Source organism: Lissotriton helveticus, chromosome 9 (genome assembly GCF_964261635.1).
Source record: "Lissotriton helveticus chromosome 9, aLisHel1.1, whole genome shotgun sequence".
Classification (NCBI taxonomy): domain Eukaryota; kingdom Metazoa; phylum Chordata; class Amphibia; order Caudata; family Salamandridae; genus Lissotriton; species Lissotriton helveticus.
In genome coordinates this window covers 723,234,123-723,256,737 of record NC_136070.1, presented here as the reverse complement: position 1 = coordinate 723,256,737, position 22,615 = coordinate 723,234,123, and the positions used below count along the sequence as shown (strand labels likewise).

General features: G+C 44.7%; 1 protein-coding gene across 1 annotated transcript in view; it reads right to left on the bottom strand.

Annotated features, from left to right (window-relative positions):
• CTSF (cathepsin F) overlaps nt 1-22,615 on the bottom strand; it is a 612,378-nt gene that overhangs the window by 269,694 nt on the left and 320,069 nt on the right. Inside the window, exons 4-5 of the mRNA XM_078660834.1 lie at nt 16,576-16,652; nt 15,190-15,265 (exon numbers count right to left, since the gene is read on the bottom strand). Of these exons, the coding sequence (XP_078516960.1) occupies nt 15,190-15,265; nt 16,576-16,652 (153 nt within the window). The remainder of the gene's footprint in view (nt 1-15,189; nt 15,266-16,575; nt 16,653-22,615) is intronic.

The window sequence follows — 22,615 nt, the reverse complement described above, 5'->3', positions numbered from 1 at the left end:
CTGAGACTCGATTGCATCATTAGGTTATTTTGTACTGTTCGCTTGTTGGCCTCTGCATCAGATCTAAGCGCCTCCATGTGGCTCATACATTGTTTTTTAAAGATTTTCCTGGGGATTGAAGCAAACAATGTTGGATTTTTATAGTAATTTAGTAAACCCAGATAAGCCAGAAAGTTCTTTACGTACTTGAGCCACCCAATCTTTAGAACATTCTCTAAACCTAGACTGTCTCTCAAAACCTCCTGATCAAATGATGTTCTTGGGGACGACCAGATGCGATGCCATAATAAGGCCAGGTGGACTTTTATTATGTCTGTGATGTAGGGTAATCCCAGTTCTGTGTGGCATATAAATGTTGATGTGCCTTGTGGGACTGCCAATAAATATCTTAACAAGCATTTGCAATGCAATAGGTCTCGCATTAGGAAAGTTTGAGCTATTGGTATTGTAAATGACAAATATTTTATTTATGTGTTGGTTTTGAAAATAGCCAAATTAATAGCTTTGTCATTTACAATGCTAATAGTTGTAAGTTTCGCAAATGTGACACCTATAGCATTTGTAATGCAATATGTGTTGTATTTACGTACCTTAGATGTATAAATATATCGTAAAATGTTTGTATTAACTATGTACAAATTGACCGAAATGATTTGGCCCAAGAAGATAAAGGTGCGAGTCGTAGGACATTGAGAAACATATGCAGGGCGTTTATTTATTCGTGTGATACACCAAGTTCTACAGACAACCACCAGAGGGCGCCCGAACACTTCCATTGTGATCCTTATCATGGGATTATTTTATAGCTTGGATGATCATTCAGGAAAAAGAATGTATCTTTATTTTAAATTACTGATTTTGTTTTGTTTGCCTCTGTTTGAAATGCTATCATAATTAAACACGTCATGTCTTAGCTTGCAGAAGGGAGGCAGGTTGGATCTGTGATTGGCTTTATTGTCCTTAATCTAACCAGCACGTACACAGAGGTGAGACCATTTAAACTTTGATAACAACTTGTAACCGTTTATGAGTGAAACGATCTGAACTTTGATAAACACTTGTTTTCATTAGTCGAGAACTAAACCACACAAAATATGATATCATTAACAGAACAAAGACATTAATAAACTGTAGTCTTCTTATCCTAAATTATAAATGTCAAAACATGTTTTTTTTTTTTAATGCAGTTTTTTCATCTGCACTTTGTGATAATAAACACAAACTATTATGTGAATAAGAGGGGTGTTTACCTTATGCTCACACAATTGTTCTAGTTCATTGTCACAAAGGACAGCTACAAATGCATAATTTTAAAGAGTATTCCTGTTTATCTGACATTCTATCTTACGTTCTAAAATTGTTACCCATGTAGTATAGATTCGATGAGAACCAAAAAGGTGTCCTTGCTGAAACCGTAACACTAATATCAACAATAAAACCGTTGTTTTATAGCCACTTTTCCGCGCTGTACACAGCAGATGTTTCCGATTCCACAAAAGCGAAGCTTGGGCGTGAATGTGGGGCAGATGTCGGCGTGTGTTTATTTCAACCGCAAAGGGAGCATGTTAAAATATTCACACTTTTGGCTTCGATCCAAGGTGATGCACTAAGCTCCGGCGGCTGACTCTAGAACTCAGACGGGCGGCGGGGGAAGGTGATGGGTTGACAGTGCGTCATTGTGTGACGCTAATCATGCAGATGTATTCATGCCACGTTGACGGAAGAATTACCCGCCTCTGTGCGTCCATCTTTACGCTCCTTGAAAGCCCGCAGTGTGTTTGGCTGCACCTTCTGAGATGAGAACTGATGGCGTTAATGTTACATCTTGCAAACATTTATGGCAGAGAAATATTTAGGGAAAGAGAGGTCTTCCATTACGTTCCGGATATTAGCGCACCTGCCTACCGTAAGGTTCAGCCTCCAAGTGACGTCAGGCGGGCGCACGCACTTCCGCGCAGGCGCAGAGTGTTCTTGGTTGCTTCTTCGGCTCCGCTTGCTGATGGCGTACAAGAGGCGATGAATGGCACTGGAGTCCCTGGCCGCGTCGCCCCCGCCCGCCGTTGCAGCACTGGAGCCCCTGGCTGCATCGCCCCCGCCCGCCTATCCGTTGGGAGCCGGGCAGAAGGAGCCCACAAGAAAACAGGGCAAGAAAAGAGCCTGGTGAGGTAGGGGGGGGGGAGCGTGTGTGTATGCTGTGTGTGTGTGTGCGCGTGTGTGCATGCGACTGCGGGGGTGGGTTCTCTGTATGTATGGGTGCGTGCATGGGCGCTCGTGTGTGTGTCTCTGGGTATGCGCATGCGTGTTGGAGCTTCTGAGGCAGGAGATGGGCACGGCGCCGTGCGCGCCCACGAGATGAAATCTGCGTTCGTGCCCATCTCATGTCCACATTCCCAAATACGGCTGACAATAGTCGTCGAGCAGACAGCAATCAATGCTTCGCATTGAATGCAGGTCGAGCTCGACCTAAAAAGGCATTCTCAACTGTCTGGAGTTCATTCACATCACCATATCCCCAAACTCCTGCCCCATAGGTCGCTGTGCTAATGCACTTAGCTCGGTATATTTGGAGCATCTCCGCTGGAGGTCTCTTACCTAACTTCTGCGTGAAGTTCACCAGAGCCGTTGTTGTCCTCATAAAAAGTAATTTCCTGGCTTTTATTGCTTGAGGCCATGAGCCCTTATTATCAATTAGGATACCTAAATAAGGGTATGTTTTAGTAAGCTCCACCTTTTTATTTTCTATATAGATATCCTTCTGTTTGCTATTTTTAAGTCTAGGTTTTCCATGTATTTGTAATAGGTATTAAGAGCACGTTGTAACCCTATCGATGTCCGAGCCATAATTACGGCGGCCTCTACGTAGAGTAGGGCGGCTATTGGGCGTTTCTGCAGCAGTGGTAGGTCCCGGCACCCTTCCAACATGGCTTGTTCCAGACCATTTGTATATAGTGTAAAAAGGAAGGGTGCCAGGACTCAACCCTGCCTAACCCCCTCTCCACTTTGAACGACCCCGTACACTCCCTATTAAGGCCAAAACGCACCCTAGCAATCGCATTTCCATAAAGTTCTCTTAAAAAGTTAATTATGGGAATTTCCACACCCATTACCTCCAGAGTTCTCCATAATTTACCGTGACTTACGCAATCGAACGCGGCCGTCAGGTCAACGATGGCCAGGTACAATTTCCCCCTTTCGCGTTTATGTATTTTCCCGTGAGAAGGGTCAAATTAAGGCCTGGCTCAATAGTACCCAGCCCTTCCCTAAATCCGAATTGGAGGTCCGATATTACGTTGTTGTCGTCTGACCACTGTTGGAGACGGTTAAAGACTATGCGACCTGCCACTTTACCCAATGAATCTAACAATGAAATGGGGCGGTAACAGGCCGGATTCTGTCTGTCCCCCTTCTTAAATATCGGTACCAGGATAGATTCCGAACATGAATCAATAAGTCCCACTGCGCAGGAAGCTTCTAACACCCTCATTAATCTTGGAGTCCAAAGCTCCATGTTGTGCTTAAAGAGGTCAACTGGAACTCCGTCAGGGCCCGGAGCTTTTCCCCCTTTACTGGCCTTTAGTGCGAGCTCAACCTCTACTAACGTGACATCACGGGCTATTGGGAAATCTGTCGAGCGGGGACTGGGACTGATGCTAAGCTCTGCCTAGGTCTCTTTTTTTAGTTCCCCTTTCCTTAATTTCATAGTCTGGTTATATACCTTTCTGAGCTTTCTGATCTCCAATCTATCCCTGTCCTTTTTGTGTAATGCGGATTTTAAATCTGTATATGCTTTTGTACAATTCTTGTTAAATCATCCCTTACGCTTACCATTCCTCTGTTTTAATTGGACTTTCAGTGATTCCCTAATTTCATTAGTTATTTCTGCATAGGTTTTTAGGACTTCCTGGTGTGGAGTGGAAAGATCTAAACACTTCATGAGGGAGTTTAAAGATTTTTTAACCACTGCTTTTGTAAACTCAAGCGGTTCAACTTTATCCCATTTTAGGGAATACCCATTTACTTTATCAATTACCAAATTTGTTTGGCCCGTACATCCTCTTATTCTCACCTCTACCTATTTTCTGTGGACAGGATAATGACACACTCATTGGAAAATGGTCACTAATAGCGTTTTTATGCACGCCAAAATTCAGCAAACGGGAGGCATACCTGTTTGAGATTAGGATAAAATCTATGGTTGTACTTGCTCCTCTACCATTGAAGGCCTGTGTAAATTGGATTGGAGGGGAGAACAGTGTATTTGCAAATCCTATTTCCAGAACAAATAAAATCTCGTTTAAACAGTCACCATTGATTGTGTGGGGAAAATGGGGTAGATTACTATTATCCTCATCGATCAGGCCACATATTAAATGATTATTTTTTGTACAAAAAGGGAGGTTAAAGTCCCCCCCCAAATAAGTAAAACATCTTGAATGCAGTTATTCTAAATTTCTAGCAAAGCATTTCTGAGTTGTTTTAAAACATCAACCAACTATTCCTTCTGTACGTTGTTATAAAAATTACATACATGTTTTGCTTGTTCATCTTGAGGGTTATTATTTGATAATTAGGTTCTGACTTTACAAAAGATATTTCCTTTATCGTCAACAGATTAGGAATATATACTGTCAGACCCCCCCCTTAGCCCTCCCAAAAGCAGATGGAATAGCTGGGGTATGATAAGACTTATATCCCTCGATATGAATTACAGTGGCGGCCCAGGTCTCTTGGAAACAAAGGACATTGAATTTCGTCACAAAATCATGCCATATGTACTTAGTTAATTTCGACCGTAGGCCCGCTATATTCTAATATAGAATTATGAGACTAGCTTCATTGGTGGTAGGTTCCTGTTTAAAATCAGATATAGTGGACACAGGTTGATATGCAACTAAACTCATGACCGGGATTGTTCCCTGATCTATCTCCAGACTAAGATTTGCTATTACCCCGCTACTGGCCGGGTTGTTGTCTGTGCCCGTGCCCTGTGGTACCAATAAGTAGTTATTTTCTAAGTGTGATCCGTACGGACTGGATTTCGGAGTAGGGTCTACACAGTGTGGACCGAGAGGGATAGATCCTATTACTTACTTGGACTGTGTTTCCTGTGTCTGATCCAGTCAGTCTATCTCTTCCAAACTCAAGAGCATGGTAAATCAATAAAGAGCTGTTCTTTGTGCCGGACCTTCGTACTTAGCCAGTGTAGTGCTTTGTTTCTAAGTGTTTCCCAGGTGTAGGAAGGTGGATACCTGACTATGATTACCCCAGATTTTTGCCTTGTATTTAGCTGGTTTTTGACTTAGTTGGCCTGGGATCCTGCTAATCAGGGTCCCAGGCTATCTGCTCTCTCTTTAAAATGAACTCCATGTACCCTAGGTGCATAACTAAATTGGATTGGGTCAACTTATCAGCCCCAGTACAGTGTACTATAGGTACCCAGGACATAGGTGCATCCAAGGCCTACCAGGGGCTGCAGCATATCTTTTGCCACCCGTGGCTGGCCATCCAAACTGACACAACTGGCTGATCACTCAGCTGGGGCAAGGTCGTGTAATCACCCCTTGCTTAGATATAGTATACCAATATCTAAACCTATATCTGGACACATATATACCAATAAGTCACTCCTATGGCAGGCCTTAACAATCCTGGAGGCAGAGTGCTTGGTTTTATGTGAGATGGTGCTCTGGCATGAGCTGAGCCTGTCTGCAGCTTTCGGAACCATTTCCTTATAGCTGTTCTAGGATACTGCCATACTATATACTCTTAAGTGCATTATAATCCTCGCGGTTATTGCTAACTGGTTTGGCTTTATCAAAACAAGTCGTGTAAGGTGTCATACACTTTGGAATACTACCCCCTCGCCAGTTCTGGCGACGGGGGTAGCATTCCACCCTTCTAGAGGGAGAAGACATGTTACTTTACTTAAAACGCGGTTAATCCTAACCAGAGCCTCAGCATCACAAAATCTGCTGACCGAAACCTGGCAGGGGAGGCTTGGACAAAAGGTTTCCTGTCACAGGGAGGTGCTACACCACCCCAGACAGGAGATAGTGGATTGGGGCAGAGAGGGCTGAATGAAACTAGACACTGCCTAGTGCACACAAGGTGTCCCAGGCAAAATCCAGTCAAACCGGTTCTGGGGCACTCCAGCCCCAGCTCTGGCGCGAAACTGGACAAAGGGAAAGGGGTGTAACCACCCCCTTCCTGGGTCCCACCCATAGGAGGGACCTAGCAGGATATCCAGCCCCTTGATTTGGAATAAAGGTAGGAGCTGTGCCCATGAGCATTAGATTTATCCTGACTGAAACTTTGATACAGAACTCTGGACCCTTCGACATCCCACTCGACGTGGAAGACTGAAGAATCTCCCTTGTGATCAAGGAGTGACCACCCTGTGCAAACAGGCACCATCCAGCGCCCAACGGTTTGCTTTGTTGCAGTTCACGCCGGAACTCGAGCGACAGAGATCGACAAGACCCAGCGTTCCTGCCTTCCAACAGCCCGATCCACAGTTCCAGCGAATCCGAGACCCGTGGAGGCGACCTGAAGCGTGGAGCCGGCCATCTTGAAAAGACTGCGAAGTGCTGACCGTGCAGCTCCCGAGGCACCCTCGAAGCTGTGCATTGGGGTCTAACAAGCCCCAGCCCCGAGCAGCTCGTGCACCGAAGATCACCCCTCTACACTTACCGAGTGCTGCGTGGGGCCCTTTTGCATTTTCCTGCTCGACGCGTTGGTCCAGTCGCTTGCCCATTGGCTAGTGGCCCCAGTACCGATGAACCTTTGAATGTGCTCTACTTGTCTGGTTGCTCCAGACTGGCCCTCGCTCCCCTGAAAAGGAACAACCTCTCTGACCTTGCTGGTCCGAGTAAGAAGCGATCTTCTAATCCTGCGTGGGTTGCCTTTGCCAAGGCCTGTTGACTCCGATCTGGAAACCGACACCGCCGACAGCGAGAGCCTTCATGGGACAGCTCGTGATCCACTCCTGGTCATCCTCGATGCCCCAGAGTTCACGTGGCAGCGGAGTCAAGCTTCCCGTCAACCACCTGATTGCGCCCGACATCGCCTGGTTCCTTCCTGGTTCCATCCTGGTCACTGGCTAGTGACCCAGACTCTGTCCCCTCTGCTTTCAGGTACTCTACATCTTCGATCCACCCTTGGATCCAACCGGACTCTTCTCTCCTGGCCACCTGCAGCATCTTCATCTCCAGGCTCCATAGAACTCCACGACGAAACCCGACACACTTTGGCACCTATGCACCCGCTTCCTGTGGGTGAGGTAACGATTGAACGCCGGTGCTCCTGTAGTGGTTTACACCTCTAGTGTCCTAGTTTTAAGTGGCTAAGTTCTAGTCCAGTCGGAAGACTTCTAAAACAGTAACATTGTAACTTTTACGCCCCATTGACTTTGCATTGGTGCATGCGTGTGCTTTTAGTGCTGCACCCGATTCCCGCGGGCTACTCCCGTCCTAACTGCTGTTAGTCCAGTGTAGTCCAAGCGATTCCCAAGGCCCTAGGCCTTACCATTGTTCGTAAAGTGATACTTATACCACTTATTTAGTATATGGCTTGAGTGGCCACCGGCCCTATCCATAATTGTGCAACTTGTGTATGTTTAACCACTTGGAAGCTCATCATATTCTGCTGCTGCGCTGGGATTTACAAAAACCCATTATTCATGACGAGCTGGGCTCGTCATGAGCGTGCTGGGAGGCTACTGCATGACGAGCCCAGCTCGTCATGAGCGTCGAAGGGGTTAACTGAGCTTTTGTTTAAACGCTTGTGCCTCTGGACTCATAAAGAGTACAGAGGATTATTCTAGTAATAAATACATATATTTTTATAATATATAACTTGTGTGGTGTCCTTTCATTTGATATTACAGGATTGCATATGGTAAAACAGCTGGCTTCACATGCCCTCTTGAGTTTAGCCTGAAGGCTGCTTAGTACATGCTACCTCTAGGATAGCTTGTCTATAAGGTTGACTTACAACCACCACCATAAGGGATTGTTTGGACTGATACAAGGTGCCCCCAGAATTGTAGACATCATACATCAGGCCAACTTCTTACACCAGGTTTCATTTTCTTGAAATGCCCAGTTTTGGTACATTTGCTAGAATGACCGTATACGGTGTTGCTGCTGGCGGTAGGTCTAAATATTGGTCTCTACTGAGATAATCATTGTGTACCTTATATATGATGTCCCTGATTGCGACACTATCTGTTGATTGCTAGTAGGATAGTTGGGCCTGTGCTCTGAGGTTTTATCTGTACTCTTACCCCTATTCTCTTTGGTATTAAAAGGGTGACCGATAGTGTTGAGTGGATGGGTGTCGGAGTTGGGCACTCGAGTTTTTTCATGGGAATTACTCTGACTAGGGTTTACAACCTCTTTTCTTTGAGCAGTGTGTAGATGAGTAATTAACGGGTCAGCAGTCCTACTTGTTTCCCGGTTATCGATTCCCCCCTTACTAAGATCAATGGGTATTTGTTTTTCGCTACTCCCCCTGTGTGAATGAAATGAAATGAAATTAGATTTATAAAGCGCATGGCTGCCCGAAAGCGTCCCAGCGCTACATCAGACAGGCTTCTATTAAAGATATTCTTTCCCCCATTTTATCCAGCGAGACTCGTAGATAGAGATCTAGTCTTTCAACCAGCAACGCTAGATTTTTTTAAATCATTATCCTAGAGGTCGGTCTTTCTATGGGGCTCATCTTTAGATTTCCAGGAAACTTTTCTTATCCCCATTCTTTTTTTCCCCTGCTTAAGTTGTTTTGCTCTTAGTTATTTTTATATGTTCTGCCCCTCCTTTGGTCTCATCGTTCCTTTTGTCTGTCGGATTTGTTTTCTTTTTCTGTGGAGGTTGTAAGAGTGAGTCAGAGTCACTAAATGTTATTTCATCGGATATATTTTGAATGCAACCATTATGAGATATACGGTCCTTTAGTCTCTGCCCTGCAACCTCTGATGTCTCTGTCTCTCTAACTGGTTCGGTGGTAGGACATGTCGTGCCTGCCACTATTGACTCTTCTACTGAGGATATTTGTTTGTCTAATACTCCCATTGCTCCGGTAAGGTAACTCAGTAGTGTTTGCTGTATATCACCCATGGATTTTTTTTACTATTGAGTGCTGTGCGTTTGGCAACTTTCTTTGCCCCATTCTTGTTTTCTTTTCAATCTATGCAATGAAATGAATTACACCGGCCCCACCAGTCTCTTTTCCCTCCACCAGCACGCATAAATTAAGGAGTATTGATGCCCTTATAACATATGAGAACTAAAACGTATGCACTGGTAGACAGTTAATGGGATGTATCCCCCTTATGCTGGTTAACGACCAACAGTAATAATTAGTGTAAGAGTTACTTGTGCTGTTGGTATGAACTTACCCTCAGATGGACTCGGGTTCTCACGATCCAAAAACCAAGAGACTGGGCGCATCCCAGCCTCGTCCGGCCTCTGACGGGCTCAGACGGGCCCGTCATGGCCAGGTCTTGGCCCCGGTCGGCGCCCCCTTGCATCCCACCCAGCTAGGCCCCTCCGTTTGATTTATGGCGCTGCTGCGCCCGTTGCTCCTCCTCACGGGGACCGTCAGGGACCGGAGAAAAAGTTCCAGAGTGCGACTGCCTGCAACAAGGGCTTCTCACGGTGCAACCAGGATTCTGCAATAAGGGCACCCACGCACACGAGTACAAAGGACTTCGCGCGGTGCGGTGCTACAAAGTTTCAAGGTTCTGCGATAAGGGCTCATATCTATCATGTTTTTATACTTACAAATAAATTATATATAATAAATAAATTGTTTTGTACTTTTCTAAATTTTAGTGTCACTGCTATTATTTGACATGTTCTAATTTCTCTATTGAATTGAAGTTGCCCTAGATTATTTATAGTATACAAAGCGAAAGAGTAAGCATTGCTTTTAAAAAGTGAGACCAATTGACTTACCACATACTTGTTAACACTGTAGCCTGAAAATTTAATTTGGTTCTTATTATTTGTTTTGGTAACACTGTACAAATCACTCAATATAGGGGTCAACAGATTTATTACTGGGCTTGAGGGTCTTTGACTTTTAGGTTGGAATCATAAAAGTAACTCATGATAACCCTCATTTTATGCAATTGGGCTATACCATTTTTTTGGGTCAGGTTTGACAGGGCAGCTGTGGCCAGACAATTATGTGGGCATAACTACAGAAGGGCTTTGGCCCCACGCACTTGTTGGGAAGCAGGAGTACATGTTTTGTTTGAGAAGAAGTTGTGCGCTTCCACAAAAAAAGGGCTTGTCCTCCATGCAGCTGCAGTCATTTTTTTTATGCAGCTCCCTGAGCTTGAACTTTCAGTGGCACACCCACGACATTCAAATGCTATTAAATTGTCTTAAATAACTAGATAATTGATATTGTTTTTCTCTGGCAGCAGCACAGATGGAAGGAGGGCAGTCATTAACCTACATGGTATGACACTGCAACTGTCAACTGAACTTTTAACCTCCACCGATATCAGTCTACAGCTCTCTGCTTCCCCACAAATACGCATCTCTCCCATGGTATTCACTTGTAATGCTTCACATTACCACACAACATTCCACTAAAGCCTGCCCTATGGGCATTGGCATTGCTTGTCTGTCATGTTGCTCACCCACAAACTGGTTGGGCATTTTCCTCTCTATCAGAAGACTTTACCATTTAGTTGAGGAGCCTACCACTCTTGTGGGATTAACTACTCTCCACAGTCTTCTTGCACTGACTGACAGCCCCTGCTTCTTGGAAGAGGTGGCATATTTTCTCAGTGGCTATCATTTGTTTTGTGAAGTTGAATGATGGGGGTGGGACTTTTTGTTTTAAAGCAGATGCTGCATAAAACCTTGAAGCCCATTGTATCCCCAAATCTCTAGCAACTCAATTCAGCTTGTTAGATCACACCACCTTATCATCGCTTGCCATGCACACCAAGGAGGACTTACTTGTGGTCTTATTCTCAAATTGACAGCTGACTCTATATATAACCCTGATGTAGGGGAGTTCCTCTTTCTGAAGGGCTTTACAGCCTCATGGATGATCTCATAGGTAACCTGGTGTCCTTGCTGCTGTGCAGTCAACTCACTGCTCTTGGTGCAACAGTGGATAATTTAACAATATTGGGAACATTCTTCCTTATTCAATAGCTCAAAAACACACAATTCCAGTATCAGTCTGTGAAAACGGTTCTCTCGCAACCAAAGTTACTCATTAATAGAATGGAAAAAGATCAAATAGGCTCTGTGGAAATTAAATTAATTCCACACAACTATGAACTGTCTTAGGTGAGAAGGGGAGCACTTCCTTAAGCTCTACTTATATTGCTTTCTTCCTCTGGTCAGTACACTGACCATCATCCTTATGCTGAAGAACTGCCAAACTCTCCTATAGAAAACTTAACCACCTTGTTTCAAAGTGGTGCAACAATCCACACTTTGCTCAACCTATGGCCTGTAAAATGTATTTTTCCAAAATGTCCCTCAAAATCACCTTCAAGAATTTGACTACTAAATCAATGAGAAAGTGAAGGGCAGTCCTATCTAAGAAAGCTGGCTCAGTTCAATTCTTCTGCTTTATTTCACAGTTGGGAGGGAACAGGCACAGCATTTGACCAAGAGTGAGTGTTTTGGTGCCCTGTGGTGAGTCAATAGTCTGTGTTACTCCATATAGTTAAGTAGGAAAAAGGCATTCAGCCCACCCTGTTCACAGGGACACTTGGCCCATATGAAGCTTACATACATTTACGATACAAAAGGGGATGATGGACGTGAGTCCCTTGCGCACTTTGCCACTGGATTCAAGCAAGCCGGGCTGAAGACGGCTGTAATGCCAGAAACCGGTCCTCGGAAGCTTGTTTCCGGTCCAGGGAAGGCATGGCTTGGCAGTTCGGGCTGGACTGTTCCCATGAAGCACAGGGTCAGACTGATTTGCATATAGCCATGTCTGAACTGGGGTGGCAGAGTGGGCTAAAGAACGGTGATGGATTAAACCCAGATCTTTTGACTGGGTGTGAGTGTTTGATTGGTTCAGATGCTCCGTCCATCACCACCCCCTTTTGTAATGCTTCTGGCCGCCATAAGTGAGGCAGGGTATGCTCAGACGTGAGTCCCTTGCGTACTTTGCCACTGGATTCAAGCAAGCCGGGCTGAAGACGGCTGTAATGCCAGAAACCGGTCCTCGGAAGCTTGTTTCCGGTCCAGGAAAGGCATGGCTTGGCAGTTCGGGCTGGACTGTTCCCATGAGGCACAGGGTCAGACTGATTTGCATATAGCCATGTCTGAACTGGGGTGGCAGAGTGGGCTAAAGAACGGTGATGGATTAAACCCAGATCTTTTGACTGGGTGTGAGTGTTTGATTGGTTCAGATGCTCCATCCATCACCACCCCCTTTTGTACTGCTTCTGGCCGCCATAAGTGTGGCAGGGTATGCTCAGACGTGAGTCCCTTGCGAACTTTGCCACTGGATTCAAGCAAGCCGGGCTGAAGACGGCTGTAATGCCAGAAACCGGTCCTCGGAAGCTTGTTTCCGGTCCAGGGAAGGCATGGCTTGGCAGTTCGGGCTGGACTGTTCCCATGAGGCACAGGGTCAGACTGATTTGCATATAGCCATGTCTGAACTGGGGTGGCAGAGTGGGCTAAAGAACGGTGATGGATTAAACCCAGATCTTTTGACTGGGTGTGAGTGTTTGATTGGTTCAGATGCTCCGTCCATCACCACCCCCTTTTGTACTGCTTCTGGCCGCCATAAGTGTGGCAGGGTATGCTCAGACGTGAGTCCCTTGCGCACTTTGCCACTGGATTCAAGCAAGCCGGGCTGAAGACGGCTGTAATGCCAGAAACCGGTCCTCGGAAGCTTGTTTCCGGTCCAGGGATGGCATGGCTTGGCAGTTCGGGCTGGACTGTTCCCATGAGGCACAGGGTCAGACTGATTTGCTTATAGCCATGTCTGAACTGGGGTGGCAGAGTGGGCTAAAGAACGGTGATGGATTAAACCCAGATCTTTTGACTGGGTGTGAGTGTTTGATTGGCTCAGATGCTCCGTCCATCACCACCCCCTTTTGTACTGCTTCTGGCCGCCATAAGTGTGGCAGGGTATGCTCAGACGTGAGTCCCTTGCGCACTTTGCCACTGGATTCAAGCAAGCCGGGCTGAAGACGGCTGTAATGCCAGAAACCGGTCCTCGGAAGCTTGTTTCCGGTCCAGGGAAGGCATGGCTTGGCAGTTCGGGCTGGACTGTTCCCATGAGGCACAGGGTCAGACTGATTTGCATATAGCCATGTCTGAACTGGGGTGGCAGAGTGGGCTAAAGAACGGTGATGGATTAAACCCAGATCTTTTGACTGGGTGTGAGTGTTTGATTGGTTCAGATGCCCCGTCCATCACCACCCCCTTTTGTACTGCTTCTGGCCGCCATAAGTGTGGCAGGGTATGCTCAGACGTGAGTCCCTTGCGCACTTTGCCAATGGATTCAAGCAAGCCGGGCTGAAGACGGCTGTAATGCCAGAAACCGGTCCTCGGAAGCTTGTTTCCGGTCCAGGGAAGGCATGGCTTGGCAGTTCGGGCTGGACTGTTCCCATGAGGCACAGGGTCAGACTGATTTGCATATAGCCATGTCTGAACTGGGGTGGCAGAGTGGGCTAAAGAACGGTGATGGATTAAACCCAGATCTTTTGACTGGGTGTGAGTGTTTGATTGGTTCAGATGCTCCGTCCATCACCACCCCCTTTTGTACTGCTTCTGGGCGCCATAAGTGTGGCAGGGTACGCTCAGACGTGAGTCCCTTGAGCACTTTGCCACTGGATTCAAGCAAGCCGGGCTGGAGACGGCTGTAATGCCAGAAACCGGTCCTCGGAAGCTTGTTTCCGGTCCAGGGATGGCATGGCTTGGCAGTTCGGGCTGGACAGTTCCCATGAGGCACAGGGTCAGACTGATTTGCATATAGCCATGTCTGAACTGGGGTGGCAGAGTGGGCTAAAGAACGGTGATGGATTAAACCCAGATCTTTTGACTGGGTGTGAGTGTTTGATTGGTTCAGATGCTCCGTCCATCACCACCCCCTTTTGTACTGCTTCTGGCCGCCATAAGTGTGGCAGGGTATGCTCAGACGTGAGTCCCTGGCGCACTTTGCCACTGGATTCAAGCAAGCCGGGCTGAAGACGGCTGTAATGCCAGAAACCGGTCCTCGAAAGCATTTTTCCGGTCCAGGGAAGGCATGGCTTGGCAGTTCGGGCTGGACTGTTCCCATGAGGCACTGGGTCAGACTGATTTGCATATAGCCATGTCTGAACTGGGGTGGCAGAGTGGGCTAAAGAACGGTGATGGATTAAACCCAGATCTTTTGACTGGGTGTGAGTGTTTGATTGGCTCAGATGCTCCGTCCATCACCACCCCCTTTTGTACTGCTTCAGGCCGCCATAAGTGTGGCAGGGTATGCTCAGACGTGAGTCCCTTGCGAACTTTGCCACTGGATTCAAGCAAGCCGGGCTGAAGACGGCTGTAATGCCAGAAACCGGTCCTCGGAAGCTTGTTTCCGGTCCAGGCAAGGCATGGCTTGGCAGTTCGGGCTGGACTGTTCCCATGAGGCACAGGGTCAGACTGATTTGTATATAGCCATGTCTGAACTGGGGTGGCAGAGTGGGCTAAAGAACGGTGATGGATTAAACCCAGATCTTTTGACTGGGTGTGAGTGTTTGATTGGTTCAGATGCTCCGTCCATCACCACCCCCTTTTGTACTGCTTCTGGCCGCCATAAGTGTGGCAGGGTATGCTCAGACGTGAGTCCCTTGCGCACTTTGCCACTGGATTCAAGCAAGCCGGGCTGAAGACGGCTGTAATGCCAGAAACCGGTCCTCGGAAGCTTGTTTCCGGTCCAGGGAAGGCATGGCTTGGCAGTTCGGGCTGGACTGTTCCCATGAGGCACAGGGTCAGACTGATTTGCATATAGCCATGTCTGAACTGGGTTGGCAGAGTGGGCTAAAGAACGGTGATGGATTAAACCCAGATCTTTTGACTGGGTGTGAGTGTTTGATTGGTTTAGATGCTCCGTCCATCACCACCCCCTTTTGTACTTACATACATTTACTGCATTTGAACATTGGCCACATGTCTAAGGCTAATGCTCTCTTGACTGGCTCAGTGTAAGTGTCCAGGTAAGACTCACCATTGTTATCACTATAAATCTTCTTGTATGTAGTCATGAAGTCCTTAAAGAGCGACACCGTCTGAAGGTAATCATTCTGGGGAGAAAAAAAGAGAGAAATAGATTTAATCTTCAACCATCCAAAAAGAAAGACTGTTTTATCCTTTTATTTTTGAGTGTATTTTTGCTTGCAAGATCTTTGTCTCATTTTCGGCGATTTTCAGGCACCTGGACCCAGGTAGAACACAGATTTACAAGCAACAAATTGGATCTTACTTTGATTGCTTTGGAAGGGCATAATGTAGCAGAGGCGTCTAAGTTCAAAAACCCAGACTGATCTTTCTCTAAAAGGGAAAGGTTGGGTTTGAATCGCAGATCTGTTAATTTATAAATCGCCTACTTCGAACCCAGACGGACATGTGGTACCTTGGAATGAGCAATACATACTAGTCAGACTTACTAAACGTGATGGGAGGTATTTTGGTAGTTTGTGAAACCTATGACATCAGTCGGAGTAGCAATCCAACTCACCATGTTTTTGCCCACCCTATAATTCCAGATTAGACCCAGCCATATGCACATGAGACTTGGCCCTACTCCGGTAGGAACAGTCAAGCCCGAAGTGCAAAACCATGTCCTCAGCAAACCGGACCGCAAGCAACCCAGGGCCAGTTTTGGCTTAGTTGGCATCTGTAAAAGACAACGGCAACCAGGCGTGCAATTCCTTTGGGAAAGGCAAGTTTTAAGATGGCTCCCTGAAAAATGAGGACCTGATCATGACCAAGTATCAAAAAATTGGCTTCAAACTGCACACCTGTTAGTTTGTGACGAGCGTCAGTCCCCAATTAGTGGGTGTCTGATCTGCCCCTGATTATGCATGTGGTACCTTAAAATGAGGGAATCAAATGCCAATTACACATTAGCCCTCCTTTCAACATACACAAACAGTGCAGCAATTTGCACAATGCTTCCCCAGTTGCAAATCGCAGTAGCAAAGATGTAATTTGCACATCCAGCATAATCCCGTTTTGTGTGCAAATCAAAGATTGCTCCCAAAACAGGATCAGCCATTAAGAGGTCTCCTCTGACCCACTTGTGTATTGCATCGTATTGGCATGTCCTCCTACTAATCAAACCCTTTTTTGCAAAAAAATAATTCTAACTCCCCAACTTAACTGCAGTTATTCTTGGGTACTGATCTCTGGAGCTATGTGAGTACCTCTGGTAAAAGGGCTCGCAAGTCATCGATAAATGACAATAAATACTATTTAAGGAACTATCGATTATTGTTTCCGCAACAAGTTTAAAATAGATAACAGACCACTAATTATCTGGTCCAGTAAGACGCTACATCTAGTTTATAATTTGCAGAATCATTTTTCATAACATGCAGTATTTGATAACCACCTGGGTAGGTTTGTAGAAGTTAGCAGCTGTCTCCTGGTTCTTTGTCTCTTTCTCAGACCCTGAGCTCTTCGATGAACCTATTGAGAAAACAGCAGCTCAAATTAGCGTTCTGAGAGTACAATACTTCATTTCATTCTTTTTCAATTAATATTTTGTTTTTACAAAAAAAGTTTTACAAGTTTAATTACTGTTTAATAAGCATAAAATTGTCTTTAATAATCTTTACATGCAATAAAAAGTGAGCTATCCTCCCAATTAATGTTCACTAACCACTTTTAGACCTCCTACATTCCTGTGTCTAATTCTATCATTTACTGTCACTCTCTACCACTCGCGTTCGTAGTAACTCTTTTTAATGCAGCTACATTTTTCATCTCTTTTACGCAATCCTCTAATTTAAGATTTCTAATCAGTTTCCAGCTACTCCCCTAAACACTCAGTGTCAGGTTACAAATATTGCTAGATCAGTCAGCCAGAATGTGCCCTGACCTACGCAAGTGGGATATAATCAAACCTGCCTTGTAAGCACTACTTGGGATATCAATCGAAGCCAGGATTACATTCAAAGTTCTCTGCACTCCACAAAGACTACTAGGAAAAAGTCCCAAAACATGCAAGAACCCCCCCCCCCCCCCAGCCTGAAACCTTTGCTCATCATTTGATAATTTGATCATTTAACCTTCCCTGAAGCTGAGGCTGAGCTCTGGGAGTACAAGGTCCAAGAATGAAAAGCCCTCAGCCCCCCACTGAGATTCAAATCCAATCACAAGCACCTAAGGTAACTCCTGAAAACTGAAGACTTTAGTCTCACTTATTAAAAGGAACATTTACAAAATTCTTCTGGAACCTTAGGGGGCTTCAATAGCAGAAAATCAGGCACAGGCTCCTTCCTGACCTTATATGGTGCTTTCCCACCACGAACATAACTTTTTCTTCATATTGAACATTGCTCCTATGCTTGTTGTCCTCTTAAGTAAACAAACGGTTCTAGGTAGCACATTCTAAAGCTTCTAAATAAATACAGCGCTTCAGACAGCGCTCCTGCCAGTTCTACATGCTGCAAATTACATTATTGAAGACAATGGAGTGGCTCCAGGCTTACAACAGCTGGTATAGGCCCACAGCTCCAATACTCCAAATGTTTGTCTTTCTGTTTCTCCCTTTTTAATTTAGAACATTCTACCCTTAGGGGGTGGGATGTTCTAATAGCCTTGTAGCCCTTCTGCCTCGGGGTATACCTGTGGTTAAAGGCACTCGCCCCTGTTTTAAGCTCCCACCTGTGGCTTGGGCATATAACACAAGTTCAGGGCCATTAACAACCGGAATATCCCTCAACAGTGGGTTATAAGGCTATACTCGCAGTCATGTTTTTTTTTGTAGTGCATCATCCCACAATTCTTCAATTTATGACGAGTTCACCCTTTTCTTTAGCAATCTCTGCTGCTTATGTAACCTGCATCGATTCAATTATTTTTTGTGTGGTGCAATCTTGGTCGCAACTTCAAGATCATAACACTAAGGTCACAGTTTTTTCTTGAGCATTTGATACTTTTTTGCTGTGTGGATGAATCCCTCACTGCCGCCTCATGCAAGTCACAGACCTCTTAAGAGAACAACCGCAGTATTTAGAAACTGTCCTAAATAGAACTCCAACAACTAATGTCTTTGTTATTTAATTTCTCGTCAATGCAATCTCGCTGGGGAATAAAAGAACAAAAAAGAGGGATCGTGCATGGTGCAAGAATGGCTCTGAAGCCCTTCATTAGACCTCATACTACATAAAAACCAATGTGAAAGAACAAGCCAAAATGGGGCATTAGTGTTAAGGCAATGTGACAGTGCCATTGTGGAAAACGTAAGCTTTCCATATTGCTGACACTATTTTTTGCTCACTGCATGAACTTTATAACTGGCATACTTTGATGCAAAGAAGTAGTTTAAACTTGTGATGCTACTCGTGGCTTTCTTAAACACCAGCTTAATGGGCGACAAGTGTCCACTCTGGTACGGTGAGAAGCAAAATTAAATATATACCCCATATTCTGAAACATAATGAATAAGATTCCACTGTCCTGTGGTTCTTAATCTTTACTGTAGCACTGATTCAAAAAAACATTTTTTTTCAACTTTTTCTTCTACTGTTGATTGGCTTGTTTTAGATTCAGATAATTACATTTTTATATGACGGCATAAAAACACAAAAAGAGCAGTCATTACAAGGGTATGTAGTACACTCCTGCTACAGTACATGGGAGAAAGGCAACGACATCAGTTGTAGATCAGAACTAGTGCAGATGAGACATCTTCTGTCTCGACCATACACGGTAGCAAGCATATTGAAATACAGAGTAGTCTAGCATTGGAGGGATTGAAGGCTACTGAATCATTGTGCTGGTCAATCTTGTCCAACAGGGGTGTACAAAAGTAAAGTATGATGGCTCGTGAGAGGAAAGAGAGTAAGTGTGGAGAAAAGGTGAAGCACTGAGGGGGATGAGGGAACGAAAAGAGAGAAAGGCAGGGATAAGAGAAGAAGATTGGCTACACTGGGCAGGACTTACAACACCTGCAAGAGAGCCAGTCGGGTGTGAGTAGAAGGTCAATGTACACCCAGGCCATCTTTCTAAGAGGGAGGATGGTCTGGATTCTCTAGAAGATGGATTCATGGTGGTTTACTTTCCTGTAGATATTTTTTGAAAGTATCCCAAAGTCGTCTGAGACTAGAGGTGCCGTGTATTTTTGCATGTAGAATGTTGTCAGCACCTCTAACATAATACAGCAGATTCCACAATTTATCGAAGGAGCTTGGGGATGTTGATTACCAATCTGAGAGTACTGTTTGGGTCTCAAGGAGAGAAGGTCCACTAATAACGAGGAGATTTCATTGAGTTCTGTGAGCATGTCAGCCTAAAGCAGTTTTTGAAAGTCTATTTCTATTGTTACCCCTGACATCTCATGTAATAGAGATTGTATCCTCGTACATAGCAGGTATGCCATCTTGCAGTAGAGAAACATATGCTGAAGGTCCCCTGGACTCTCCCCATATCGCCAAAATATGTCAACATTTATGTAGTCTGGATGGAGTTCAGTATGAATAGACCCTAATGTAGATTCTGCTAGGGCTGGAGTGATTGTTGCAGAGAAGGGAGATTTCCAAATATTTTACCATACTGTGTCCATGAGGTCTGTATATGGGGTTGCCATTGCCGGTTAAATTATCTCAGTGCATATCCATTGGGTTTCTCTAAAAATGGGTATATACGTGAGGCAGTGTGACCCTCTCCTTTTAAAGTTACCTAGTAGTACCGGGAGGTCCGGGGGTGTGGAAGTTTAAAGTTACTCCGCACAGTTTTTAGTCTTAGAAATGTATATAAGTCTATGTTAGGTAAGTCAGATTTAAGTTGCAAGATTGAGAATGGGATAGGGTTTGTTCATGATCCCAGGTAATCTAAGGAGTTTATGCCATGCTTTTTCCTATGATTCCCAGAATATTGTCTTCCCTTCAAGTTTAATCGTGCGGTTGAACCATAGGAAGATCAGGGTAGAAACATGTAATCAATGTTCTAGGTGCATGTTGAGGAATAAGAGAGACGCAACCGTGTCCATTATCAGAGGTCTGGAGAGTTACACGGGAATTTTGATAGGTTGTGTATTGTGAGGGCGGAGCTAAGAGGTACGGGATAAATTAGCTTGGATTAAATGATAAGCCAAGGAGGGGGGTCAGTTTCCTTCGTCCGTAGCCACCATGAGCCCTGGGATAGCAGAACTGCCATTTGGTAGAGGGGATAGTCTGGGAGGTTTATTCACCCCTAGGATTTATTCCTCTTAAACATTTTCATAGAAATGCTCTTTTTCTTATTTTTTCAGAGGAATTCGGAGATGGATGTATCTATTTATTTAAAGAAGGAGGGGGAGAAGGCTTGCTTGCAATACAGGTAATCAGGGGAGCTATCATCCTTTTCACCATGTCCACACGCCCCCACCAAGTGATGTTCTTCAGGGACCAGGTGTTGAGAAGGTCTTTTTTTGGCAAGTATTTTTTGTTCATTAAGTGCAACGGATTGTTTAAGATCAGAGCTAAAACATATGCCCAGATATTTAATTGCACCCAGTTGCTATTTTAAACCATGGTCACCAATTGAAGATGATGTACAATGGACATCATGGACGGTTTTATCTGTATTCAGGGAGTAGCCTGCTACAAGTGAGTCAATTTTGATTTCTATCATGATAATTGGTATGGTAATGGAGCATCTTCGGTAATAGAAGTACATCATCTGCATAAGCTGTCACCAATTGTTTGCTTGAGGAGCAGTTGATACCATTGATATCTGGTTTCTCCCGAGAATCAGAGGTTAAAAGGCTTCATTACAAGTAAGAAAAGTAGGGGTGACAGTGGGCAACCTTATGGGTTCCTTGTTAAAGAGTAAAGTATTGAGATAGGTGACCATTGACCCTGACTCTCGCTGTAGGATTTGAGTATTAGGCCATAATCATGCAAATAAAGTCATACCTAAGTTGATATCTATGTACTGTGGCTTGCGGAAAAGGCCAAGAGCCCTTATCAAAGACCTTTTTAGCAACTACTGCAAGGTCCTCGATTGGTGAGTGGGATAGTTCCACTTTTTCTTAGACATGGCAGAATGTTCTAATGTTGTCCGAAGTGAGCCTACCTTTGAGGAAACCTGTTTGTGAATTCGCTATCAGATTTTGAATAGCCAACTCCAATCTGCAGGCTGCAATCTTAGCAGAAACCTTACAATCGATGGTAATAAGTGAGACTGGCCTGTAGTTCTTAAAGTTTAGATGATTCTTCCCTTCCTTTGGAATTACCACAATTGTAGCTTTGGTGGCAGAACCAGTAATGTAGCCAGAGGAGGCATATTGTTGGACGACCGCGTAGAGGGGCTCTGACACTTTGTTAGCAAACATTTTATATAATTTGGCCAAGTTGCGGCCTGAGCCTGGGTTTTTCCCAGTTTTAAGGGTGCGTATCACCAAATTATTTTCATCTTCTGTGATGGGTTTATTGATGACAAGAGAGTCTTGTTGTGAGATTTTTAGGGGTTACATAAGTCAAGGTATCCGTTGATCTTCGCTATGAATATGAGTTCATTGGATTTGTACATTTTCAAATAGAACAATTTAAAGGTGTTGGGATACCTTGTGTAAATGAGGTAACCACCCCATCGGGTTCCTTATGGCCAATATGAGGGTTTTGTTTTTCATATATTTTAGGTTTTTGACAAAGGTTTTCCCAACTCTATTGCTATTACAAAGCCTACCAGTGTTTACTACATGAATCCATTTCCGAGCTCTCTGACAAAGAATGTGGTTATATTCATATTGTGCGGAGCACAGTTTAGTTAGGACAGATGAGCCTTTAGTAGGTCTGAGTTGTTTAAATAATATCGGAATCTACGTGTCGGATTTCTTGAGATGGTACAAGATAGCTTTGTTTTTTAGGGACAGGAGGTGGCTCATCGTGCCTCTCAGGGTGACTTTGAGGGCATCCCATCCTGTGGTATGGGACGTATCATTCAGGCAGTTTTCCATGAGGAAATGGTCAATGGTGTGAGAAGTTAGCCTGGCATATGATGTCCACTAGTTCTAGTGGGCACCTTGCACCAGTCTAATCAACCCTTATTGATGGTGGTTGTGAAGTCAACCTTATAGAAAGCTATCCTATTGGTAGCATGGACCAGCAGTCAATAGGCTAAGACTTCAGAGAGCATGTGAAGCCAGTTGTTTTACCAATTATAATCCCTTGAATACCAAATGAAAGGACACCACACAAGGTATATATCACATATATATGTATTTATTCTAAACACAACCCCTCTGCACTCTTTATGAGGTCAGAGGTAAAAGTACATCACAAGTTACTCAATTAGCATACGATAAGTTGCACATATACAGTAATGCCCTAGGGGCCTCACAAACCATATATTAAGAAAGTGGTATAATAACCACGTCTGAAGTAGAGAGTAGAGAGTAGGCCTAGGGCCTAGGGAATTGCTGGGGCTACACTAAACAACCAAAG